General features: G+C 46.6%; 1 protein-coding gene across 1 annotated transcript in view; it reads left to right on the forward strand.

The window, feature by feature from the left end:
* Window positions 1-755: 755 nt before the first annotated feature.
* ASIC2 (acid sensing ion channel subunit 2) overlaps window positions 756-27,409 on the forward strand; it is a 515,609-nt gene continuing 488,955 nt past the window's right edge. Inside the window, exon 1 of the mRNA XM_030022770.2 lies at window positions 756-1,569. Coding sequence (XP_029878630.1) covers window positions 1,006-1,569 — 564 coding nt within the window. The 5' untranslated portion in view covers window positions 756-1,005. The remainder of the gene's footprint in view (window positions 1,570-27,409) is intronic.

Genomic DNA, 27,409 nt, shown 5'->3' on the forward strand with positions numbered 1-27,409 from the left:
GGGGCTTCGGATCGATGCGTGACTCACGGCTCTCAGCGCTTCGCCCTCCCGAGTGTCCTGAAGTGAAGGGAAGCTCTGAGACAGAGAGAGAAGAGATGCTGCAGCCCCTCGCCTTCCGCTGCCTCTCCCCACCGAGTCCTGCCCTGTCTGATTTTTTGCTCGGAGCTGCTGTGTGACAGAGGAAAGGCTTCATGCTATTGCTTTCTCCCCTGCTCGGTCTGCGCATATGTGTGTGCGTGGAGCTGAGCAGCAATTTTTCCCCCTTTTCTTTTTTTTTTTTTAGCCTTTCCCTTTCCCTCCCCCTTTTCCTCTCATACTTCAGCTGAATTAGCTGCGCACCTTTCCCTGAGAGAAGCCCTTGGAAATAACACCGGTAGCACAGGGTACGTTTTTTGGAGTGGTATTTCTTGGAGCCCTGCCCAAAATGGAGGGGTGGGGAGGAGGAGAGTTGCCTAAATCCAGCAGCTCGCATCCCCGGAGCACGGGGAGCATCACCCGATCGGTCTGAAAGCCCTGCTGCTCTGCAAGACGTCGGCTCTGGGAAGCGGCATCCTTGGGCTTTACGCACTAGTTAACAGGCTGCGAGCTGCCTCGACTTGTTTTAAGCTCGCTCTCTCGCTTAATCTCATCTCCGTTCGGCGTGTGTGTGTGTGCATGTGTGTGTGTGTAGGGGGAGGACTTTATTTCCATTGGCTCAGCTTTCGCTGCCCACCCACATCTCTTCCACATCACCTTGGTGTCTCCCTAAATAAAACCAGCCCTTCTTATCGCACCGAGGAAATCAAGAGCGAGAGTTTGAATGGATTTTGTATAAATATTTACCCCTGCGAAGCTACTGCTGAGCTTGTGGGATAAACTCGCAGCAGCTGGCCTGAGACTCTCCTTCTCTCTCCCGCCCCTAAAAGGGTTTAATTACTTTCGAGAGGGGAGGGGAGAGATCTGGATCCCAGTTCCAGCTACAGACTGACCCAAAAAGCAGTGCCAGGATTTAACTAACTATCCCTGATGGATCTGAAGGACAGCACCAGCGAGGGCAGCATGGGCAGCCTCCAGCCTTCCAGCATCCAGATTTTTGCCAACACCTCCACGCTCCACGGGATCCGTCACGTCTTCGTCTACGGGCCAGTGACCATCCGGCGCCTGCTCTGGACCTTGGCCTTCGTGGGCTCGCTGGGTCTCCTCCTGGTTGAGAGTTCAGACCGGGTGGCTTTCTACTTCTCCTACCAGCACGTGACCAAAGTGGACGAGGTCGTGGCAAACAGTCTGGTCTTCCCTGCTGTCACCATCTGTAACCTCAATGAGTTTCGCTTTTCCCGGCTCACCACCAACGACCTGTACCATGCTGGGGAGCTCCTGGCTCTGCTTGATGTCAACCTGCAGATCCCCAACCCTCACCTGGCTGACCCAGCCGTCTTAGCCATCCTCCAAGAAAAGGCCAACTTTAAGCAGTACAAACCAAAAGTTTTCAACATGCAGGAGTTCCTGGCACGGGTTGGCCATGACCTGAAGGATATGATGCTGTACTGCAAATTCAAAGGCCAGGAGTGCAACCATGAGGACTTCAAAACTGTGAGTATGAGCAGACACTCTGCTTTTCTCTTCTCTGGGTGCGTGGTCGATGGCGTTGTTGCAGGACCTGGACAGCATCGGAGGTCACTGGCCAACCCGTGTGGGCACGGTGCGATGAGTGAATGGTGTCTGCTGGGCTCTGGGATGGCAGAGGAGGAGGAGGAGGCAGCCTGTTGAGTTGAAGTGTGTTTGCTGGAGTACTGACGGGGGGTTACGTGGGGCCAGCCCTGCAAGGGGCTCGCAGCGGGTCCAGCCTCCATCCTGCGTAAGGCCCACGGCTCCCAGGCGGCCGCTTGGTGTCAGACCAAGGCATCAGATGGGTCCTGCTGAGCATCAGAGGGGACTTGGGGGTCTCTCTCTTGCTATGGCCAGCTGGAGAAAGTAGAGAGGGCTGGAAAGAGGCCAGCAAGAAAGGCAGGCACTCAGGGATGGTCTGAGTGATGTCCGTTAACCAGTTGTATTTCCCTGGGTGTTTGTAGCCCTACTGAAATTGTGGAAGGGGAAATTTTTCTGCTTGTTCCTGGTGGTCATGGCTCATAAATCCAAGTTTGCTGCACAGTGTGGGCAGCAGGTGGGTCCCTTCCTGGTGCTGTGTTAGAGAGAAGGGGGTCAGGAATAGGAAGAAGAGGAAAAGAAATCAGGCTCAGCTCTGATCCCAGTCTGCTCTGAGGCTGGCGGGGAGGTGGAGTGAGCTGGGTAGCCTGAGGATCCTGAAGGAAGCAGACGCTGCTCAGTTTACAGTTTCTGGATGACACCCTGATGGCAGTGCAGGCTGGCGTGGGTAGTTTGGCTGGCAAAAATTATCAGCTTAAAATAAACATAAAAAGTAGGTTGCCTGGAAAAAGTGATGGCCCCTGTGTGCTGCTGGGGCAGGTGAGGGTGCTGGGCTGGGCAAGGGGCTGCAGAGGGGTCTGCTCCCCCCAGGCTGGTGGTTTGAGTCATATGCTGGCAGAGATGTGTGGGCTGGGGACTGGGCTAAGTTGTACTTTGCTTTCAGGCCACCCTGGCGAGTCCCTTTGCACCAATTGAGCCGGCTGGGAGGGTCGGTAATCCTGGAGTCAGTAACGCTACAGCTTTCAGATAGTTGTCTCTCTGGGAGCGATGCTGCTTGTTCTGCTCACTGCTGTATGTCCTGCAGACAGGCAGGTGCCATAACAGGTTTTGTGATGGTCTGGTTTGTCAGCAGGATCCTTGGTTGGTTTTAGGAGGAGGGCATATTTTCTGTCTCTGCTGCTTTTGGATCTCCCAGCAAATGAGTCCAACTGACTCATGCTACAAAGTCATTGCCATCACCTGAACTGTGCTCTCTTTAAACATCTGAGCAGGAACATATAATTTTATGCCTCAGTTATTGCCTGTGCATAACCCTGACGCCTTGCCCATTTCAAACTGGATATCCAGGCAAACTGCTCCTTTGCTTCTGCTCCCTGGGCAGATCTGAGCAGATGTTGGGTCATGCGGGTCGTAGGAAGGTATCAAGAAAGTCACTGGGAGAAGAGCTTGCTAAAGAAAAGCCTTGTGTGACTAAGTCTGGAGAATGGGATAGAAAAGGAGAAACAGATGCAAAAGTCCAGGGGAAAGAAGAGTTGGGGAGTGAGGACAGATCCCAACAGGATGGACAGACCTCCCCTAACCATAGCGAAGGTGTGGGGAGAGGGAGGTATTCTGCCCGTGGGCTTCCCAATAATGCAATAAACACCAGCCAAAAGCAAAAGCCTCAAAGCCAGCGAGCAAACAGCACATTCAAAACAAATGCAGGACTTAAAAAAGCAGGTCCTGTTCTCAGGTAAGACAGGAGCTCTTGGCAGCCTCCCTGGGACACTGTGGGGTGTCATCTCCCTGGCCATTTATTTTTTTCAGGTAGCTGCTTCTGAAACAATGATTTATTTTTTTTTCGTGGTGGATACAGTAGTTTCCAGAAAGACTAAACATTCACTGTCTGCCAAATAAATCCGTGCTCTGCTAAAACAGGTTAGGGCTAGCTAGAAACAGATAGGATATTACAGACTGACAGTGCTTGTGCTTGTCAAAGTGCTGTAGAGATTCAGAAACAGGGCAGTGAAATACTTCAGTCCTTTCTGCAAAGCAGCTCCTAGGTGATCCAGAAGACAACATCTTCCCAGCATTGCCTGCTGTGTCTTTCTAACAGAGGCAGGCGTTTCAGTCTCACTGACTCCAGGTAATTCCTCAGGTTATGGAAATCCAGGGAGCAGCACTCAAAAGGGACACAACAACCCTGTTTTCCTCCCAGACTTTACCTCTCAGAGATAAAAGGCAGCAAAAAAGTGTCTGCTTGAAAGATGAGTAGGTCTTTCCAGAGGGAGCGTGCTGTAAAGGTCTTTGAACTGCCTCCAGGCTGAATCAGAACCTCATGTCCTGGATGAATTTTGCATTTAATCACCAACGACCTGTTGCAACTGCATATAGGCTCTGTGACAGCCCATCCATTCTGCTGCATTACCAGTTGGAAAAAGAGGAGAAGCATCATCACTGAAGCCTGATTTCTTTCCTGTCAGGAAACAGAGGGTGTAAATCCCAGAGCAGTTTTGTAATACGTCATCATGGCGAAGAAGTCCGGCTCTTTTTCTATACTCCCCAAATTCATGCATCTGGGAGCAGAAGACGCAGGAGTTTTGCAGTAGGAGGCTGCATCAAAGCAGTTAACTCTGCAATAAGGTACTGCTAAAGAAATTAGTGCAGTATTGCCAGCTGGTCAGCTGTCCCTTCTGATGCATAGGGGGGGTGTGTTGCATGCAGTGTGTCCCGAGTAAAGCACACGTTGCTTTTGCCGCATGGGAAAGCAGAAGCTGGAATGGCAGTGTCTTGGCACTTTGAAAACGTGCCTTTACCCTCCTTCCTCCTCCACTTCCCTGTTTCAATTCTCTGTTGCTGCTTTATTAATGGGATTTGAGCTGTGCTTTCCTTACACTCTCTGTTCCTCCTCCCCAGGATAATGTCTAATGCCTCTCGGACAACATTTCCCCGTGTTATGGTCTGCTCAGAGGAGTGAGTCCCCTAAGCTTTTCTGCAGAGATACATCCAAAGGAAACAGCAAGGTCTTAGCAGAATATGTGCTGATTCCTGAGCTGGCATTGCAATGCACTGAGCAGCAGATAAGATAATGCAGACCTCTGCTGTAGGCAAAGCAATGAAGAATAGAAAATTGGCAGAACACGCTTTAGCAAACCCATTCCCTTAGAGTATTTGGAGGAGGGAAGCCTGATAACAGCAGCAGCCAAGGAAATCCCCTCCTTTTTTTCTGCATTGCTCCTCCCAGGAGGTCTCAGTTGAAAATGACCTCGCAGATGGCATTTTTCTGGAGGAGCTGTGCTCATGCTGCTCGACATGACATTAAGGTCTTCCCAGCCTACTGCTGCTGAGCGTGGTAAAGCTGTGGCTCATCCGCCCTAGACACACTGCTGTGATTTTCTGGGTTTCTCTGTGGGTGTGCTGGAGCAAAGCTTCTTCCCTGGGCCTGTCAGTGTGGCTCGTGGTCCTTTGCTGTTCCGGCATGGGGTGAACTGAGCAATGGCAGGGGAGCCTTGCAGGAGATTTTTGTGTGTGGCACAGCAAATGCATGGGGCAACAGGGGAGAAAAGTCAGTGAAAACCCTTTCATCCCATGGGGCCAACGCCGAACGACTGATGGGATGACGTGGGAGTAGGTACCGAGAATATGAGCAGCAGGGGGAACTGGCTGTCCCGGTCCCACCTTGCTGAGAAAATTAGCCCCAGCAGCCAAGCCCTGCTAGACATATTCAGATGATGGCAGTGGGTGTGCGTTCAGTATGTGAGCATGTTTTTTGGTCGGGTCATTTGCTAAATGGAGTGTGCAGTGTGTGCTTCCTTGCACATCCAATTCATTTCAGAGGTAACACAATAACTTAGCTTGTGCCTGCTATCCCTTCGTTGCTGGATGTCTATTTATTTTCAGTGGCCATGACAATCGAAGGATATAACTCATTTATTTTCAATACACATTCTTACTGACAGACAGTGTCCACGTAACGGAGGGTATCTCATGTGAATGTTTCTATTTTGAGACACAAGTTTCTGTCAATCTATCTGTCTTTCTCCATGCATATTTTTTCTCCTATCCTTTCTAGTGCACCCATGAGGCTAGTATTTAGTAAATAGCTTTTGCTTTTTAGACTAATTAGTCCATTCTCCTCTCCTATTATACAACTTCCACTTTCCTCAAGAAAAGACCATCGGTATGGTGGCTGCTTGATTCGGAAAAACATTACTTCTTTCTATTTAACAGTTTTTCTGGAAAACCTTGGCTTTTTCCAAAGTTTGCTCCAGAATCTGTGATGCCATAATGAGATCTGCAATTCTGTGATACCTTTTACACAAACAGACAGTTCTTCCACCAGGAGACCAAATCTTTGTGCAGCCTTCCCAGTCTGCATTTTAACATCTTGAGTTTTCACGTGCTGTTGAGTTTCAGTGCTTGGGCATAGGCACAGCAGGGAGTGCCGGGTTATCGTGTTGCTGTTGTTGGTGTCTCATTGTCAACAACCAAAGTTGTTGGTGTCTCATTTTAGATACCCACTCATTTAGTGGGTATCTAAAATGAAGGGGATTGTTCCTGGGTCATGTATCTGGCTGACATGCAAACCATGCACTTGAGAAAGGCAGACCCTCATTCTACCCAACGTTTGCCTGGACTAAGTTTCTCTGTCCCTTAAGGATTTAGCTGTAACATTAGTGTGGTAGTGCTTCCTCATGGCACTGATGGGGTTTGTATTTCCTTTATTTATTACAAAATAGTAGGATAATGCTTTAAAATTCACCAGAAAGTTTCACGGGAGGATGCCAGTTGCGATGAACATCTGCTCGTGAAAAAAAGCTTCCTGGGTCTTGAATGGTTACTGCAGTTAAAATCTAACAGAGAGAAGGCTGTAGAACCTCAGTGGGGGTCTTTTCATGGCAAACACAGTTTCAAGTCCTTTAATACTGAAAATATTCACACTGGATGAAACAACTCCCATAGGACAGAAACTTCAGAAGTGTGGCTGTAGGTCATTTACTTGGGACATCAGTGCTCCACGTTTGAGACATTGGTCTGTCTCAAGACCTGAGCAGCACAGTGATAAACTCTTCCTTAATTTTCTTTTAAAAGGTCTGTACTTTGTTGTGGTTTGAGCTGTTTCTTGACCAGGCACACTGCCCTCCCTCACTAGGGTTTGAGATGGGAAGTAATCTAAGGATCTGAGATAGCTCAGAAACGAGCACAGCCAAAATATCAGAGACAGCTGGAGATCAGGGGGGTTGGAGTGCGAAGGGAGATGAGGCACAGGGAGGGCCCTGGAGGAGGAAAGACAAAGCACTTCTGCGCATAAGAGCCAGCTGTGGGCTCAGCCTTCCCTTGCCTGTGGCCTCGGTTTACGCCGTGCACCTGGCCGCTTCGTTTGAAGGAGAGCAAGAACCACTCTAGTCTTCTAATTGATTCCCATTCATCACAGTTATTCATCAGGAGGCCAAGTGAGAGCTCCTCTGTCCCTCATCCGTACCACACCTGCTGAGGGATTTGCACTCAAAACAGCATCTGGAGCTGAAGCAAAATGCAAACGCCGCCCTCGAGATGAGGAAGAAATGCTGAGCAAGAAGGATGTCATCAGAGCTGCAAGGACAGAGGAGATGTTTGAGGGCTGCAAGGCTTTATCAGAATTTTCCTGGGAAGTGCATGAGGCTTTCCTTTGCATTGAAAATACCTCTGAGTCTGGCTTCTGGTACCTCAGCTGTCCTACCTGTAAAATGGGGGGAAATAGCCTTTCTCGCAGAGAGACGCTGAGAACTAAAGTGCTGGAAAGCTGTGGAGAGGCAAGGTTGTAAAAACCAGAGAACAAGGATGATAAATGTCTTTCAGCCACCATGTCCTGGTGTTTCCTTAGCCCATGGCTCTCTGCAGCTAACACATTTAATCTCACAGGGTCTCCCTGATAACTGGTCTTGGACAGAGGTCTCCTGGGTACAGCTTGCTCTCTGCAGTGGATGAAGGGTGAAACCATGGGAAGCATTCAAATGTACTTGTGCTCTTTCTGCATGAACCAGACTTAAATCTAATCGTGCCCAAAACTGTAAGTGAAGGCCAGGGAAGACCAGGAACATATTAAAAAACGCAGCATGGTTTCCATCTGGAGAGGTAAATTGGAACCACATAGCTTGTCCTGACCTTCTTTCATACCCCTGATGCAAATGTCCCTTGGAGACTTCCTGACAAATAATAAATAACCTCCCAGATGTTCCCTCTTGCAGAATCCTTGTGCTTACCTGACCAAGTGCAGTGATGGCATTTGAGAAACCATGATGTGACAGCCGTAAGCCACTCTGTGGGTTTACTCTAAACATTCCTTGCAAAGTCCTGACCGTGATCCCCATGGAAGGAAATGGCCAAAAATCGAAACCAGTGGTCATGAAGTGAGACAGTTCTGACTTGATTAAAGGAGAAAATAGGTCTGACCAGTGCTGGCCTAGATGGCTTTTTGAGGTCCCTTCCAATGTGAATTATTTTATGATTCTGTAATAAAAAGCAGCGGCATACCTGCTGAGTCTTACCCCCTTTTGCTGTTTTTTGGGGCTCTCATTTTTTCATGCTCAGTGCAGTCTCAGTCTTCAAGGAGAGCATGAAAAATGAGACCCAGTTTTGGAAGATGGTTACCTTCCCCTCTGTGAGCCTTGCGTACAAGTTTGAGTTCACATTACTGACCTAAGGAAAAAAATTGGCCTAAAACGCACAGCTGTTGACAACTCTGTCTGCATTGAGCATCCGAGGCATTCACAGCTTTGATTCCATAATGAGCCCATCACAGTTTCTCTGAGCAAGCCCCCATCCTTTTCCATCTCCTGAAACCATCCCCGTTCGCTTTAGAAGGAGACAGCGGAGATTCCCTGCAAAAAACCCTCAAATCCATCATTCAGCTCCTCTTGACTGAGAAAATGTGCCTCGCAGCTCCTGAGGAGTGCAGCCGGCTGCACAGCATCAGGGACAGCGAGGTCATCCGAGGCATCTCCATCTCCTCTGGTAGAGCCTGGCGTCTGCGAGTCCCTCCTACACCTGCACAAAAGCATTTGTTAAAGGAATTTATACCTGGCGTGCCAGCCAGATTCACCTTGGCCGGTGCAGCAGAATTACGCATTAATTGGCTGTCAGGGGGGATGCACGGTCAGGGTGAGGGCAATAAAAGGCAATATATTGCTTGGACATCGTGATAAGGGGGGCCTGAGCAGGGTGCCAGATGGATGGGTTGCTGCCGCAGCTATACCAACTGTATAGAGCACTCAAAAGGTATAGAAAGTATCTGGCCTACTGGGCTGATGTGATCCTTCATGCAGCTTTCCATGGGAAGAGCTCTCTGGAAAAACAGATCCATGAAAAACTTTTTTGCCTGCAAGATGAGCACAGCTATGAGAGAGCTGTTGGGGGGCAGTGGCGGCAGAACGCAGGTCTTCCAGAGGGAGGAAAACATGAACTGTAGCTATATTTGCAGGTTGCAAAAGTCAGCGGCTGTTTTGCCACCTGCATTTGCTGAAAGGTTAAGAAAAAAATGCATTCACTTCATTGAGGGATGTGCATAACCTGAATGGTCTTCTAGAAGCTCATCGGGATTTCCAGACCTGCGGATAGCTGTGAGGAAACCTCTTAGGGATCACATGCTCAACAAGCTGAGATGGAAAATAAGCTAGATGTGGTGGACATGTCTGAGTCCATCTGCCACGGATTAATCTATGAGACCAGCACCAGAAAAATAGAATTGCCCCTTGGAGGTAAAAGACTGTGAGTCATTTAAACAGATTGACACCAGTCTGCTCAGGGCCCATCAAGAAACAATTTCCATCCAGCCATGAATATTTACAACTGAAGCACATTCCATTATTTGAAGAAAAGCTGAATTGTTTTGATCATTTGTTGTTGTTGTTGCTGTTGAAGAAAGGATTTAGCCTGTGTGTTAAGTCAGTGAGCATGAAGTGAAGAAGTGTATGGTGATGGAAAATGCAAGTGTATTTGCTCAGGGTGAGAGAGATGAAAGGAGGTTTAATCTGCACTTGGTTAGATTTCCAGAGAGGAGCCCATCGCAGGGGAACCTGGGCCATCAGGGCTTTTTCACGTGCAATAGAAGTCACTCGGTTGTCTGCTCCTGTCAGATGAGTCGGTTCTGCGCTGTGATTGCCTCAGAGACTGGAGTTTGAAAAGGAAAGCAGAAGTAAAAAAGACTGAGCCAAATTTAATCTACTCATCAGGTCCTTCTTCAGATCAGTTTGACCTTGCATGAGAAGGTCATTCCAGGCTCTGCCCAAGTGGTGGAGCTTCACGCCAAGCCCTTGGCCTTCCCTTTCTGTCAGTCCAAAGGTTGTTCAGATCTCACTTCTGCCTGAGTTTGTTGGGAAATGGAGTTTGTCTTGGGGGAAACCAGTACTTCTGAGTCTGTCCTCCTTCCATATGTGAAAAAAAACCCCAATAAACCAAACAGGTTGAGGGCCAAAAATTTTAGTGGGATGAAGTTTTAGCTGCTTTATAAATCTGAATCTTTATGATGCTTTTTCAACAATGTTGAAGACTGATATATAAATGAATGTAATATAAAGATGGGCATGAAATTAAAAGAATTAAAAATGTGTTTGCCTTTTTAAAGTTTTTGACATTATTGGAGGAAAAAAGTCAAAACAACCCATTTAGACTTTTTCTTGTTTCATCCACGTTCTTTCCAAGCTTTCTGAAATCCCACGCTCATGCAGTGGAGGACAATCATGCAAGGACTTCACTTTATGGGGCTGAATCTCATAACAGTGATTCAAACTGTTTGTTCACCTGAACATTTGAGGGAAATTAATCTTAGGCCAGGAGAAGAGAATTAATAAACCTAAGCAAATGCTCTCTGGTGACTTAACTGCATGTACTGTGAGCAGGATAATTTAAGGGCTCAAATCTCTGCCACCGTGACAGGTGACTTACTTCCTCCGGTTCAGGTAGCAAATGATGAGCCGAAGCCCTGGTACAGCAGAGAGGAGAGCACAACTGTCATGTGGGACCGCTCAACGGCAGGCAAGAAAACATCATCGCAGTATGCCATAGGCGGGACAGTAAAGGACTAAATTAATTGCAGAGGAGATTTAATGACCAGTGGGAGGAATAAATGTAAGCTTAACCCTTAATTAGCTAAACTTTCAACGCCATACTCCACTGCTCCCTGGCGTTAAAATGGATGGTATGTATAGAGACATCCACTAGAGCCTCTGTATTTCTTCCACCGCCACCTGCTATGCTTTGGAAGAGCAGCATGTGTGATCCATCTTTGCCTACCATGCATGAAATGGCAGCGTCAGTAGTGCTGTTAACTCATCAGCAGTTTTCTAGTGATGGAGAAACCTGTGAGAGCTGAACAAGGATATCAGAGCAGCTTCAGTTTGACCTCAAATGGGTGATAGCATTACATTCTGGGAGATAGAAGGGACTCTAAGCCATCTGGAAAGTGATGATTTATTTGAGGGGGGCCTTGGGTTAGAACATAATTTTTCCCACCAGATTTCTTGGGTTTTGGGGTTTTTTTTTGTTGTTTTTTTTTTTGTTTGTTTTTTTTTTTTGTTTTTGTTTTTGTTTTTGTTTTTCTGAAAATATGAACCAGAAATGTTACTGTGAATTCTGCTAGGAACTGCAGTTTCTGTTCATCATACTACTATTTTTCTCTGGACACACTGGTTGGATTATAGCTCCCAAAACATAACATGTTGTCTCCTCTTTTGCTAGGGAGGTGATGGCTGGTTCCAGCAGTCACACAGTCCTGCTGTATTAATTTTTTTCTTTGAAGCATTTAAAGTTTGGGGATTCTTCCTTTTTTTAATGAAAAGAAACAAAGTGTTTTCCCAAAAGGTTTTATGAAAACTGCTGCTGTGCTAGCTTCTCAAACGATGTTCCCATCTAAACCAATCTTTATGCAAAAATTGAAACAGTTTTCCTGAGTAGCAGGACAAGACAGGGTGAGGATATCATGCCCTCATTAAAAGAACGAGTTGCTGTGCCAAATGTTAAGCTTCATACTTGTTGATTGAACTGCATTTTTTGTACTCCACCCTGGCAATGAATCCCACAGCCTCTGTCCCTTCTACAGATGTTCCAGGAACACTCTAAGTGGCCGTTAACTAATGCTAAATTATGATGGAGCATCTCCTGAAATACATGTGACATCCACATGAATAACAAATGAATTTGTTTCTGTCAAGGCAATGACAACGGATTGCAATTGAATTACATGAGTGCCATTTGCTGCTCTACACCGACTGCAACGAGTTCCTTGTAGGGTGCATGTAATTACAGGACACAAATGACAGCGGAGGGATGCCATGAGTGAGAAGATGCAATGGTACAGATGGCTGTTAAGGGTGAGCCGGGGGAGGAAGCAAGTCCCAGGCTGACAAATGAGTCCTATTTCTATTGAACCCCAGTGGAGTTTGCCTCCTAAAGACATTAATGAGATTGAGATCCTGCTGTTAGCCCCCACAATTCCATCCATCCCTGGAAAAATCATAGTCTTCTCATTATGACTTGGTAGGACAAAAAGACCCTTAGTGGTCAGTCCTATGATGATGTCTCTGTACATCTGCATCTCTCCACGGAAAAACAGATCAAGAGGGAAAGGATTTTTCTATGGTGTTCATGCATGATGCTAGAAAAATGTGCACAGGTGTCCTATAGTGCATATAGGACTCTCAAGTTTCTAAAAACTCTTTCTCTTCTGGGTACGTTAGTGTTCAGAAACTTGTGTTACATCTCTGCTTCTGTTGGCCTGTTGAGCCATGGCTCCCAGCTCCTTGTTCTCAGTCTGTGTTGTGTATCTTGAGGTGCCGTGCAGGGTGTGAAGTGGCAGGTTAAATGAGGTGGGAAAAAGGAATAGGGGAGAGCGATAGAGGAAGAGGGAAGGTGAGACAGAAATGGGAGAAAACTGTTTATGGCATGAGGAAGCAGAGCCCTGAGGTTGGCTGAAAGCAAAACAAATTCAGATCAGAGGCAAGTATGGGTTTGTGAAACACAGACTGATGAGCCCGGAATTGGTCTGAACATTTCCATTGAAAACTTTCCATCCGAAAATGTTTTCTGAATGCAAAAAATTGCTTTCCTAAAGTTAGACTGACTAGGATGAAATTTCCCATGAGACAAATGAAAGCTTTTTGTCTTAAAGCATTTCTATTTTCCATGAAATTAATTTAAAAAAATCTCAGAGCAAAATAAAATCTTGAAACCCTGGGATGTCTCATTAAATGTATGTTCTGATTTTCAGCTAGTTGTGAATTAAGTAATGGAAAAAGTTACCCAGAGCCGGGGAACTTTCCACCATGTGAAGTCTCTACATCTTGCACTTGTATGCCAGGTGCACCCCAGGCTCTATTTTACATGGGTTTTGAGGAAAAAACCTGGTATCATCTGATGTTAAGTGTGAACCCTGAGTTATATACTCCTATCTGGCTTTCCCTGAATAGGGGGATTTCATATACTGCTTTCAAACAAGTCTCCTCTTTCAAAGGGCAGGTTTCAGAGCAAGATGCTTTCTGATAGACCATCCTCTCAGCTTTCTGGAGATGGTTCCATTTTAGCCTTATATCCTGATAGTAGAAGGTTTCGGCAATTTTTGCCTGCATTTGAAAGAGCAGGAGAAGCCTCAGAAACATTTGATTACTACAAGTTTCATGAAAACTGGCAGCTGGGAGAGACCTAAACTCAAGTCCACCGAGGAAAAGCAGGGTCAACAATGGTATTATACATTTTGTCTGACAGCAACCAGCTGTCCAACAAACATATGTGCCCCACTTTCTCCAAAAGCAGCCTGGCAATAACAAGACAGCTTACACTTTTCTGGCAGTACAGACAGCACAACGAAATAAAAATCAGTATGCACAGAGCTGTGCTACCCATGGGACATGGAGGAACAACCCAGCGGTAGATCTGTGTGCATGTGAGGGCAGGTACGTGGATGTGGATGTCAGCTACTCCTGGCTTATTCTGCTTTTGCCTGGAGGGAGTCCTAAGGAACCTGGGACAGAGCAGGGAGAGTTTGGAAGACAAAATACCCACATCCTTAGGAAAAGAAGCTTCATTACTTCTTCTGGAACAACTTGTTTTATAGTAGATTTGTTTTTTCACAAATTATGTAAAGCATTCATTTCCCCCTTTGCCTCTGGTGAAGAGGTTCTCTTCTGCTGAATGGGTGGGCCATTGTACGTGCAAATGCATGTATCTACCTATACACGCATAGGTCGACCTGCTGGGAGCACAGGTGCTGCATCCTGATTTTTTTAACCACCACATTGTCCAGAGAGTCAGAAGGGCTCATGCTGGTTTATTTTTCAGGCATGGCTTTGGAATATAGTGTTGTATACAGAAGATGGGCTACACAGACAGAGAGGATTTTGGGGGGACCAGGGCCTCATGGTGCTAGGTGGTTTATGCAGTAAATGCCCACACCCCGTCTCTCAGAAAGAAAGTGGGAATGTGGAAGAGGGACTGGGAGAGTGGAGACAAATGGGTGTGGATTCATGCCCAGACAAATGGCATGAATCTTATTCTTCCCTCCTGAGCTTGGGAAAGGGCAGGAAAAGTATGAGTTTAAACCATTTTAACACCTTCTTTTGCTGGGCTCTGCCATTTTGATTAGTCCCCAACCGTCTCGGTTTGACTTCTTTTGCACTTGTGGCTCATGGCTCTCCAAAAGAGGTGGGAGAAGGCAAAGAGCTCCTGTATGGAGCCCTCCAGCCTTGCTCCTGCTGTGCCCTCTGCTCCACCCCACGAACAGGAGGCTGTGGGCAGAAATACTGCCATTTCACTTCAACACCCAGGTTACCCTTTTGGTCCCATTACATCCGTGGTGGTCAAGTCTTGGACTCCAACCTGAAGTGAACCGGCAGCTAATTTCCTTGGGTAGAAAACAGGGGTGCTGATATCTTGCCCAATGGCATGCACAGGACAGATGGCATGGGTGGGAGCTGCCCTGCACACCTCCTCCCAGGGACCAGACCGCTCTCCATGATATCCATCACCGAAGACAATGTACGTGTGGCCATGCTGAGGAGAACTTGGAGAAGACCCCAAAACCCATACAGGGGTGATGTCGCTTTGTCTCACCAGGATCCACTCCCAGCTTAACTCCATGGGCAACAGCTTTTCCCCTCCAACCAACTAGATCTGAGTCTGCCCAATTCCCAGCAGCAGGAGCGAGCCCACGGTGCCCGCTGCAGGATTTGGGATGCACGAGCTGACCACAGCTTTGCATCGCTCTCCTTGGGGCATGGGTGGGAACGGCCGCCTGCCCAGCTCTGAGAATCCGTAATATGGTGTCAGTACATCGTTCACACGCCTCCGTTAGGATTGACGATAAAATTGTCAGCTCCTTGGGGCAAGGACTGTCTTCCTAGTTTATGTTTATGATTAAACATTTATTTTAAAAATTGATTAAATATTAAATAAGGGAGGGGATTTGTTTTAGCCTGCCTCAGAGAATGATGTGGGTTGTGATTTTGTGCAGAGACAAGAATATCCAACATTCCTGTTTGGAAGGAATTAAAACCAAACAGATTTTCCTACAAATGTCTTCACTCAAAAAACATTTTGATAGCCTTGCTTACTATATTTGCAAGTCAGGTACGCAGTGTACCTGAGCATCCACAGCTATTCCCAGCTCTGCAAACCCCAGATATCTTCTGCGAGTGCCTGCAGGCTAAACAGCATCCCTAAGTAAAATGTCTGCCTCCCCTCCACTTTGGAATGCTGTTAAATGTGGAAGAGTATTTCTAAGCCTAAGATTACTCCTCCATTTCATGTGCCGTTGGCTGTTTGTTGGTACAATTAATTGCAGCATATTTTCCTCCCATGTTTCAAAAGAATCTGTAATGGTACCCCTTGCAGGGGGTTAAAGTAAAGCGCAGCTACCACAGGTAAATTCAGGCGGCAAACTATTTCTAGAGATCAAGCAAGGACAGTTTGGTCACCAGGGATAGGGAAATATGTTGCACTTTTATTTTGTTGCAAATCAGGTAGGTACGTATACAGCCCCCGTTTGCAAAGTAATCTCAGAAGCTGTGGAAGAGGTGCAAGTGAATTGTTAACGCTGTTATTGTAGCCCTTTTACCTTGTGTATTCTGGTCCTTCCATGCTTTTTTCTATCAGGAGGAGAAATAAATGTATGAGTCAGATATGTTCTTGTAATCGCATTTGTCTTTCAAAAAAAAGACACGCACACTTTCTTTAAACACAATAAACCCAGAAAACAGCATGCAACTTCTTTGCTAAGAAAACCTTTGGTCTGCCCCTCCTGTTAAGCTGTAGGCCCAAGCAGCTCCATCTGCCTGCAGTATTTCATGGTCCCACTTGGAATAATTTCTCTTCGTTTTCTGTCCAGGCACATCCAGGCTCGAGATTTTCCAGCTATTGGGCATGCGAGCAGGGGTACCCTCAGGCCACATCAATGCGATGTTTTTTTCAGTCAAAATGTTTGCTCCTGTCTCACTGGATTGTTAAGGATGGTGATGATTCAGTGATGCAGATGATGATTTTTTTTCCCACTTATTACAGCAGTGATAGACTAAACCCCAGTCTTACGCATATGATGCTTGCTACTCTTGGGGAAACCCATGTTCCTGAGATGATATCCACCTGGGCAGCCCCGCAGGGGAGGTTTTTGTGTCTTGCTCCTGAGTTGAGAGACAGTTTCCAGTAACTCCGTGCTGGGTTCTTCTACCTACCCAGCGCAAGCTGGGAGAGGAAGGAAAGGCCAGGGACCGGGAGCCTGCTGTTTGGAGTAATGCTGAGGCTGGTGGGGACTGGGGAGGCTGCTGTCTCTGCTGTAAGTAGGCAAAGAAGCTCATTTCTTGCAGGCACCAGACTTGTCAGACGTGCCTTTGGTCCTTCGGACCAGCTTGGACTGGGGGTGAAGAGCACGCTGGTGGCTGTGACCTGGGGAGACTTTCTGCTGGTGGAAGCAACGTGCAGGTCTTTGGCTGAGTCCAAGGATGAGGAGGAAATGTGGTTCCTCTGCTCCACACAGTAAAAGCAAGACACAGCGTAGTAGGATCAACATCAAGCTTTTGCTTGAGTTACCACATTTTCCAGAGCTGCAGGAATGGATCCCCAGGTGCAGCATCACATGAATGCACCTTTGGGAACCCAGGCTCTGCTCTTCCGATGCCAGTTCATTTGGGGTCTCTGCAAACTGTATCCCTTTGTGCAGCACAGATGGCCATGGAAAAGCACAAGCAGAAGCATGTCTAATGGTGTCAGCTGATATTCTCCCAACCCTGAGGTCAACTGCCTGCCCTGCTGCCTGCGTGATCTTGACTCCAAGAAAGGATTTGAATTCAAGGGAGTGAGGGACATTTGTATGAGCCTCCATTGCTGGAAATAATGCTCAGCTCTATTCTTTGCCTGTATTTTTCATGCCAGACTGTCATAAAAAAATACTTCCATGCTGAATTTCATAGCTTTTCTCCCTCCTTTACTAGTAACACAGAATTATCTTCACGTTTCTTTAAAATTCTGAGGTTTAGTGAGTAGATAAATTACTCTTTTTAAAAACCCAGCTCCAACTGTGAAGCAAATATTCCTTCCCTCTCACAGAACCATTTCTTTGACTGGTTATTTTGAGCTCCATCCTGGTTGTTGCCATGCAATGGCAACTTTGTGGAAAAGGAGGTTAAGTGCTAAGGTTAAAACAGGTTCAAGCATAATCCAGAGTGCCCTTGGCAAAGACAGAAGTGTTTTAGTGGGTCTCATTCATCATTGCCTGACTGCTTAAAGTGGTGGAGTGGCTCATTATTGTTTTTACATGGCTTTATCAGAGCTACAAAAGAGCCAAAGAGAAAAATACCACTGTTTTCCTCCCTTAACTCACACTCAATGGGGAACAATAATGTTTAAGACCTTAGAGTGCAATGTAAAAGGTTTCCTCTTCAGAAATTCCCCTGCATGAGCCACGTGGAGCGGCTTGGGCTCAGCTCCAGAGAGCAGCTTTCTGTTGGTTTGTGGAGTTATGTCTACGACAGCATTTTGGAGCTCATAGCAGGGAGCTGCTATTGCCAGCGGGTATTGCCAGAGCTGCCTTCATGAAACCATCGTCTGCCCCCAAGCCAACTGGTGGCTTTTCTCCTCATCGATCCTGCCAAAGCTTTGTCCTCCCTGTGGGTTGGATAAGCCTTCGGCAGGGACTGTGGACTCTGCAATGGAGGGAAAGATTGCACCACCACAGAGCATTAAAAAAAAATATTTTAAAGATCACAGATTGCAAACATCACCGAGCAAAGACCTTCTTAGTGCTCCATCCTTGCCTATTTGTTTCGCACATGTCGATCCCACCTTATACATGCAGTGGCTCGGAGTAGTCCATACCTAAGAATTTTTGTGCAGATATGTAAACTCTCTGAATGATAAGGCAGAGGTCCTGACTAGGTTGTTTTTTTTTTAATTCAGTGGCTGCTTTAACTTTACGTACCTTGCCAAGGATCTTTACAAAGGTATTTCTTATGGAGTTTGGGATACGTTAATGCCACTGGAGAAAGCAGTGGTAAACGCTAGTGCAGAGTGAATGGTTAGTCTCATGTGTTCAAAAGCAGTTGAACCCAAACTGGAACAGGTACAGAGGGACACTACGAGGAGGATTAAGGAAAAGAGGCACCTGTTCTAGGAGGGAAGATTATGAGAATTTAGCTTGTTTAAGCTAGCAAGGCAAAGGCTGTGTGAAGGGCTGTGATTACTCTGTAGAAAATATGTCAAGGGATAAGCAGTGAGAGGGAAATGGAGCTATTTCAGCGAAATGATGATGCTGGCTTTGGAGCAAATGGTATAAATTGGTCATAGATAACTTTATGCTGGAAGTTGGACAGGGTTTTTTTAACGCTTGAAGGAACGAAATCCTGAAGGAACTGCTTGGTGGGAATAATGGGGATAAAAAGCCTAGCAGGTTTTGAAACAGGATCATCCCTTGTGGATGAGATCGTATGATGTGGTTGCCAGTAACAGAAGGCTGCGTTCAAGGACGTCTCCAATCTGATGCACACCAAAATTTTCCTTTGCTGAAGGAATGGATTGGGTGTACACCTGGATCGTGGGTGTTAGGCACATCCCATCTGGGTTTAGCAAGGTGGCGGGGTGCCTGGGAAACCTGGGAAAACGTAGCCATGTCCTGGAAAGCTCTTTCCCCTCACTTCTTGGAGACACATAGTGTGAATTCTGTGTTCCTTGATTATGGGAAGATTTTAACACCCAGCTTGTCAGATCTGGAAAATTGATTAACTCAGACCCTGTCTATGTCTGAATGGAGATATTAACATTTAGTACATCAGGGTGCAAGTCCTTTGGGTGCTTAACCCTGCCCAGTGCTGTGTGAAGATCCCATGCGGAGGCTGAAGCAGCTTCTGTGCTTGAGGCTGTTCGTGTTGCTTGCTATGAGCATCCACCCAAAACATGAGTGCAAGACACTTGAGCTGCAGAAAATCTCTGGTGTGACAATCTGTCAAACTTACATGTTAATGGCACGTTGAGGACATCCCTGAGTATTATTCAGTGTTTTCACCTTCAAGGGGTGGTAAGAACATCCTGGGGGTTTTGCTAATGGCCAATCTGACTGAAATCAAGGCACTAAATGTGGTAGGATTTTTGTTTATCATCAGTATTGATATAGTATCTGTGAGCCCCTGGAATGCTGTTGTATTAGATGTTGTACAAAAATGGATCAGAAAGATGATCTGTCCTTTCTATTGCTTAAAAATAATATAATGTACTCTCTGATTTAAGGGGTCTCTGAGTGGCAAGGGAGAAAAAGAGGGAAAAGCATTGGCTAGATTGATTCTGACCAATAGCTTTCCAGTACTCATAATAGAACAGATTGAGAAATGCAAACCTTATTTGAAAAGACAATAATACACTCGCTCTGCAGAAATGAGTTAGTCGGTCTTGATTTTATCCACCTAGGAACTCTGACTATTGTCTCATGAAACAGAGCACCTGGCCTATTATCCCATAAATAAGCAAGAGCAAACTCATAGTGTTTTCATTACAAAGCATGGCTCCCCTGCAGGGCTGCCACACGCGCTGGAATGTAGTGCAGAAGAGGAAGGAAATTTGGAAGTTTGCCCTCAGGTTTCCTAGAGAGACAAGGCTGTGGTAGCAGTTAGAGAAATATTTGCTCTGCCTAACGGGGTTTCCCTCCTATGGCTAAAAAGCGTTCGTTGTTGCTATTAATTAGAGCTGTATGGAAACATTCACAGGCGAACCTGGAGCCATGTCAAACATGCCTTGCAGGGTTGTGTTATAGGCTGAAATTGCAAATCAACTCCCTTGGAAGATGCTCTATGATGCCTGAAGGGATTGAGTGAGAAAGCTGGAGATCTGGCATCAAGTGATGCAGGAATGCATTTAGGACAAACCAAGGTCCAGATGTGGACTAATTAAGACTCACTTTCTGTTGAATTAGGGGTTATTATCTAACAAATTTGGGACTGGCATCCCAGCTTTGTGCTGAATGTGTAGTTCAACCTCATTTCTTCTTGATCTTAGTGCCAGCACTGGGATTTTCCTCTGAGTCCATTTTGTTGCCTTTTGAATCCTAAATTTTGTGCTCAAAAGCTCCACTCAGAGCGAGGACAGCAGTGACCCTGCTAACACCACTTGGTGCTGCAGTCAGAGCTATTACTATTGAAACCCTTTGATGCTTTGCTAGATTCACCTACGGCCCATCTCCAGGGATATTACCCTGATGTAAAGGAGAACCACAGATCAGGCCGGCTAGATCTTGGCTGGTCCTGCTGCAAAAGGAGGGATGCTCTGCTTAACAAATGCAGCCAGCAAGGAGAGACTAAAAAGTAAATCTGTACTGGCTGTTTGGTACAAAGTACAATAAAGCTATTTGAATGAGTGGGGGTGGCTTTGCCGGCGTTCCCTTGGATGTTGAAATTGCATCTCCTGGTCAGCAGTGAAAGGTTCATGCTGGTGAAAATGCAGCAGGACAGAAGCGTGAAGGATCTGCCCTAGCCAGCAGCTCAGCATCACCCCTGAGATACGTGTCAGACTGGGATGTGAGAGAGTTTTCCATCTCTCGCTGTTGTGTTCCAGATCATTTGCTTTGACTGTGTGCATATGTTGTCAATTCACCAGCACCTTTACGCAGTCAGTTATAATTCACATTTGCTGTTTTTTAATGAATGTTTGTTCACTGGAGCATTTTCCAGGGAGTGTGCGTGGTGCAGAGCCAGCCCACATTCCAGCAGCCTCCAACACAATCTAAGGCGAAGAATCAAGCTCAGAAACAAATCAAGAATATATTATGTGACACGCGCCGCCTGCGGTGTGAGACGGAGGGGGACTCTGTGAACGGGAGTCTTGCAAGAAAGTCCTAGCAGCCAATGCAGATTGAATACTTCTTGCCAAAGCGGTGGAAAATCCCAGGGATAATCATGGCCCCACTGAAATTCCCTTAAAAACCATATATAGTCTCAGTCACTGCCACACTGAAGCACCTCACTGTCTTCTGTTCCCACCACAAGGTTTGTTATCTGCATTGCTATTCCCACCATCCAGATGGAGAACAGAAGCAAACAAGGGTCTATTGATTGCATGCTGATGAGTGGCCTTTGAGAAACATCCCAGGAGCCCCAGATCTTCAGGAAGGTATTGAGAGACAGAAAGGATATAGGCAGAGCCAGGACTGAATGTGATTATTCTAAAGATCCAGGACTCATGCAGAAAAGGGAATGCATGGGCTATGTGAATACTTCAGAGAGTGTTGGGAGCCCAATCCACTTTGTTGATAGAGAGAGCAATGCAAATTCATAATTACTGTAGATAAACATGTTCGAGTTAATTACTTCTCCCATTTGATGGCTGTGCAAATGATGCAATGACTAATAGAGACTGTTTTCCTTTCTTCTTTGCTGTGAAAGCCAAGGCTACAGCATGTGTTTGGGAAGGACGTGCAAAGAAAGCCAAGGAGCAGACAGAAGAGCGGCCACCAAAGTTGAGCAGCTCTGAATCCTGCAGGGGACATGAGCCTGTGACCAGGAAACTGGACTCGGATTTCAGAAGCTTTTACTTCTCTCTCTTTGCCTCAAATGCAGCTGCTGCTTGGACAAAATCAGTCTGGCTTTAAAGTAGGTCAGGCTCTGTAGAACTGAAGTCATCTCAGGCTGCTCTGTAGAAGAAGAAATACATGTCAGTGTGACACCACTGTGTACAGTGGCTTTTAATAGAGTTGCTCTCCATTTACTGATCCGTGTGATTCAGACAGTGGCTGTAACACAGAAGAAATGCTGCATCCAGCTGGGACAACCCATGGATCACAAACCCCACCTGAAGGGATGGACTCAAGCAGAGAGGAGGACAGCGCAAGAGAAACATGGGAGTGGAAGTTCAAATTCCCAAGCTGCTTCCAAAAAAAATGGACTTGGAGAAGCACCAGGGTCCTGACCACCTTTTTAGCAGATTTGGGGTCCCAAAAACCTGGTTATCCACTCGGACTTTAGTGTCTCATTAAGTAATCCCAGATTTTTTTGGATAGTCTGTCAGCAATTCAGTCTGGACTACTTTAATAGCATGAAGGCATCCTGGACACTCCTTCCAGGTCTCAGACACATAATTAGCAGTTTAGGGTTCTGAACAGCTTGTTAGCTTTCTGGGGATCAGAAAGGCGACACCAATGAATCATGATTTCAGGCACCTGCTCAGCAGCTGTGAGTTTTGGATCTCCCCTGTTAGCAGTCCCAGGGACTTTCAAACCTGTTTTCAGGGAAGCGTTTCCATTAGCCTGAAGAGAAATTCACGTTTCGTCTCCTGTCATTCCCCAGCAGCCAAATCCTTCTGCTTCATTTTCCTGGGAGGCAGAAATCCCAGGCACCGTGACTGCTGAGCTGCAGTTTGCCCTGTTTGCTATGTGCTCTAAAATCTGCGTTTAGTTTAACACATTAAGCCGATCTGTTTCCCAAACCCAGCTGCAACTACAACCCTCCGGGGGAGCTTGGCAGCGCTGCCGAGCTGACACCGCTCGCCAGCAGCGCTCGGGTACGCAGGTTTTTTGGGAAGGCAGTGAAGAGGAGCGGAGAGGAGGAGGAAGATGTAAAAGCAGATCAGCACAGCACCTCTGAGCGACTTTGCCTTCTCCCAGAGCCGCCCACCATTCAACAGGAACACAAAAGAGAATAGAAAAATAATATTTGCTGACTCTCTGAGGAACGCAAGGCTGAAGCAAACTCTGTGTGAGGGATCTATGCATTATTTATGGCGCTCTGTGCTGTACGCTATCCCCCACTGGATGAGCAAGTTTTCTTGTTCAGAGAAATGCTTTTAACAGACAGTTTAAACCCCAATCCCTCTTTTCTCCACTGAGCTGAGACTGTAGGACACGAAGGCATAGCTGCGTTCCCTTCGTCTCCCCAGGTGAGAGCAGCCAGAAGGATTTGTCAGAGCAGCCATGCGTGGGATGAGGACCCACAACCCCGGAGAGCACATCTTCCCCGGGTAGGGTTTGCTGTCGGTGCCCTCGCCAGCTCGATTTGAGCCAGCAGAGCTCTGCTGAGCCAGGCAGCAATTAGCCCTGTATTCTCCCTGTCTAGACAGGCCTTGGAAATGGTGCTTCTGAGTCGAGATCTTCCAGCTGGGGTAGGTGCGTTTCACAGCCTCGCCTGATGGCTTCCCTTGGAAATGCTGCTGCTTCATGATGGGTTCCTGTCCTGCTGGACCAGAGCCCAGTCAAACCTGCTTTTCAAAGTGTGCTGGGACCAATTCATATTGTTTTGCTCCATGATGCATGTAAAATAAATCAGAATAAAAATCAGAGCAACATGAAGGTAACGTTGATGTGGGCTTGTTTGCATTTTACTTCTTTCTTACCATAAAATATGAAACTATATTATAACATGATAGGTTTCTATACTGTGTTATACTAGGCTTCATAAATTATAAAGAGTTTATATTAAATATGATCTTAAATAGGTTTCTTTGCACATATATTAAGTAGATCTTTAGTATAAATTAGGTGGTTTTGTTATTATAAAATGCCATCAATATTTCAGTACAGCAACATGTTAAAAATAAAAGGGGTTAAAGTGATAAGTTGGAACTGTCTGTTTTACCTATGTAAAATAAAATATTTCAGCATTTCTGAAACTAAACAAGAAAGTCCAAGTGATTAATTTAGACTTTTGTCCTGAAGTGCATTTCACTGCATCACATTGACACTTTGCTGTGAAATGTCAGAAATGAGATGAGACCACATTTTTCCCCTCAAGTGTTTTCTGATCATTTCCCCACTCTGCGCCTGCCCCATCCCAGCCTGGGGAAGAGCAGCCTTCAAGCCAGGGCCACGTGGGCTCTGGGAGGCTGGTGGGAAAACAGGAGCCACCAGAGCAAGGTTTTGAGTCTTTGCAGAGGAAAATGTTCAGCACCTTGGGAAAAATGGCCAGGTGTGGGATTATTCCTCTGCCTCCTCTAGCGTGGTCTTATCTCTTGGACTTTCTGTGCTATTGACATTCCCCAGGCAGCAGCTGGAGAGCAGCAGGGGGGTTGTGAGCGTGCATCTGTGTGCACTTGTGTATGCACATGTAGGTAGAGAAGGGCTCTCCATGAGTACAGACATCCAAAAGACCCTCCATTAGCTGGTAGCCACTTGAGCTTCCTGATACAGAGCCACTGCGGGCACACACAGCGGAAAAACATGCCATAAAATACACAAACATACATATAGACCCTGTGGTATTAGTGACTAATGCCTTCTTTGTTGGTATAAACCACTCGGAGTGACAGCCTGGGACAGGAGGAATTTATTTTGCTTAGCTTTGTCTCTTGATGTTTGATTTCGGAAGAGCTGAGGGATTTTGCTGAACTTCGGAGACCCTGAGTAAAGGGAGCAGAGAGAAACTTGGGGAGGCAGGCAGCTATTTTGCCTCCCTAGAAAAACCTCCACGAGGCTCATCTGGCCTGATTCAGCTACAGCAAAACTCTCTGAAGCAGCTCTGGGTTGAGCTGTGGTCACAAACACCACAGCGGTGAGGGCTGCCTCTGCCAGCTGAAGGTGAGAGCCATATGGAAAACCCTGTGCAATCTGCTCTGCTGTCCCTGGTGTCTGCGGGGCTGCTGCTGATGTCTCCGTTTATCGGGCAAGACACGGCCCCAGGAGAAGTCTAAGGAAAAATTAGCAACAAAGCAAGGAGTGTGAAGTGTTGAGAGGCACCAGGCACCTCTCTGTGCCATGATGGCTTCCAGCAGGAGGAAGAAGAGGGTTGTTTAAGGAGCCATGAAGATTTTCCTAGCCAGATCATGACTGGTTTGGGCTCAGACAGCCCCAAAGTTCTTCCAAATATGTCCTTCAAGGGAGGCAGCAAAAAGGCCCTACAGACCCCTCCAGTTTTTTTGCTCCTGGTGCCCACCTCCTGGGCTAGAAATTGTGCCGGGTTCATGAGGGAGGGCTGTGGGCTGCAGCAGGGACTCATGCCTGCCCACGGATCCCTGCTCTCCCAAGCCCTGCTGGGGGAGCAGGCAGTGCCCGGGGCTTTTTTCTCCTCCAGCGTCCACACTCTGGGCTCAGGGACTGGGATGTCCCAAAGTTTCATAGCCTATACAGGAGAGATGCCCAAAGCTACAGGAGGAGTGAGGGGGGAGCAAAGCAGGAGCTCTGGGGTCGGAGTCTCACACTCACACAGGTGCGTCTGTGCTGTAAAAGCAGTTGAAAGCATCGGTAGCTGTGGTGGGTCAGCATCACCTCTTCTCATCCCCTCCCTTGCACGGAGGAGGGGACATCCTGCATTCTCCCCCTCTTTTAATTTGCCCTAAGCAGTTCTGAAAACCCAGCAGGGAGCTGCAGAGAAGCTTCCTGGAGAATAGCAGGATGCAACCACCCATTAACATCAAACCCACTCTGTAAACTGTTCCCTGAACTGGTAAATAAGCACAGAAAGCAGCTGGGAGCTGGTTCCACAGTGGATGACGTTCTCCTTCTCCTCCCCTGCTCCGTGCCACAGCCTGGGAGCAGGGAGAAACTTAAATCTTGTGTTGAAATGACTGGGGATCTCCAGGTTCTCCCGCTACAATTTACTGCTGTTTATTATCAGGCTGGTGGGGGAAATCTGCAAAAACAGCCAGCTCCATCCAAAGACTATGGAGTGTCGATGCCTTTGTGCATATTCCCCAAATCTCACTCTTTCACCAGCTTTGTGAGTTAGCCTTACAAGTCCATTGCCATCCACAAAGCTCAGTTCTTTACATTCAAGAATAGCATTTCTGAAGTTGTTCTTTAAAGGCAGGTGTTTTCTAGAAAAGATTTTTAGACCTTTTTTAGAAGCTGAGGTGCTTTCATGAGAGGAGCCAGCTAAGCATTGCTAGACATTCTTTTAGCTCTTGCAAAGTTAAATATCAAATAGCTTCTCTCTTACAATCTTGCATATTAGAAAAAAAAAAAAAGAAAAAACCCCTGTTTTAAGTAAGCTTCAGCTAATTTTGAAGAGTAACTTGCCATGAGAGATAGCATTGTGTTTCCCAGCTCACAGATGCAAAGACACAGCAAATTGCTTTCCCATAAAACAGATGCATGTGAGCTTGATTCTGTTTCAGGTCATATCCCTGTGCAGGAAATGAGCTTTTTTTCCCAAAGTGCAGTTTTCAGCTGAACAGATCCTAATCCCAGCTGGACGTGCATACAGGCTGGGTGACCGTGCTCCTGGATGGAAGACACTGTTGAGAGGTGGCAAGGCTCGGGAGCCTTTTAGTGCCTGGGACGTCTCATACTTTTGGGCAGCGGTTCTCTCTGCAGTCTCATACACACAGGGTGCAAGGAGGAACTGTAAATGCTCTTGAAGGTGCCCAGGCAGAAAGCCCAAGCAAGAACACCCACAAAGTTAAGAGCAATTGCCAAAAGCTTCCTTTTTCTTGTACACCACGCTATTCCTCCTGCCCACAGACCGATTCTCACAGTTGGGTTCATCTGGTGGTTACATGTGACGAGGTGTTGCTTACATCCAGGCTCCATTCTTGGCTCCTCTAGTGACAAGCTTTTGTGAAAGCAGACAAGCCAGCATGAGAAGCAATTTGGGGCCAGAAGGTCTGAGTCTGCTTCAAGGAAGTGCTTGATTTCTGACCTCCTCACCTTAAAGTGGAAGCTTCCCAAACAGAAGGGGAAACTCTGAATCTTTATTGTCATTATTAAAATAGGATTAATGTGAACATGAGTTCTTAATCAGTGAACCATAAACCCCCCTCCTCCCCAAGGGCTGATTTGTCTTTTTTTTAATCAGTGGGGAAAGTATGAAAGAGAGAAGAGATATCTTTTGGCTCTGCAACCCATCTGTGACAGAGCAAACTGTCCCCTGAATCCCAGCCTGATAGTTTAACCACGGCAAAAGCCCCTGGTTACGAGCTACCATGGGGGTGTGCAACTAAAGAAACCGCTGTGCCTTCAATGCAGAGATAAAGACCTGGCTGAGCTGGGTATACTGGCATATATGAGGGGGGCAGGTGGGTGTCAGAGCTCGGTCCAAGCACCCAGAAGGCTTCTCTCCTGAACTGCTGTAGTACCCCTGTGGTTTTGGAGCCATGGAGGAATTCATTTTCCCGAGTGCACTCGTTAAGGGCTCCGAGGCACTGTAATGAAAAGCCTTGCAGATTTGTCAGCGTGGCCCTGGGAAGACATCTTGTAGGAAAACACTATTTTTCCTCTCCCTTCAAGGATCTCACGCTTTTTATTCCACCCATATCCACACAAGGCAAGGGTCAGACTTGTGATGAAGAAGAAACACCTTCCTCAGCCCTTCTAGGAGGCTTTCATCAAAAAAGATGCACTGTAAATAACCCTTGTTTCCACTTGCAGCTGTGGGTTTTACGT

This window comes from Aquila chrysaetos, chromosome 8, assembly GCF_900496995.4.
Source record: "Aquila chrysaetos chrysaetos chromosome 8, bAquChr1.4, whole genome shotgun sequence".
Classification (NCBI taxonomy): domain Eukaryota; kingdom Metazoa; phylum Chordata; class Aves; order Accipitriformes; family Accipitridae; genus Aquila; species Aquila chrysaetos.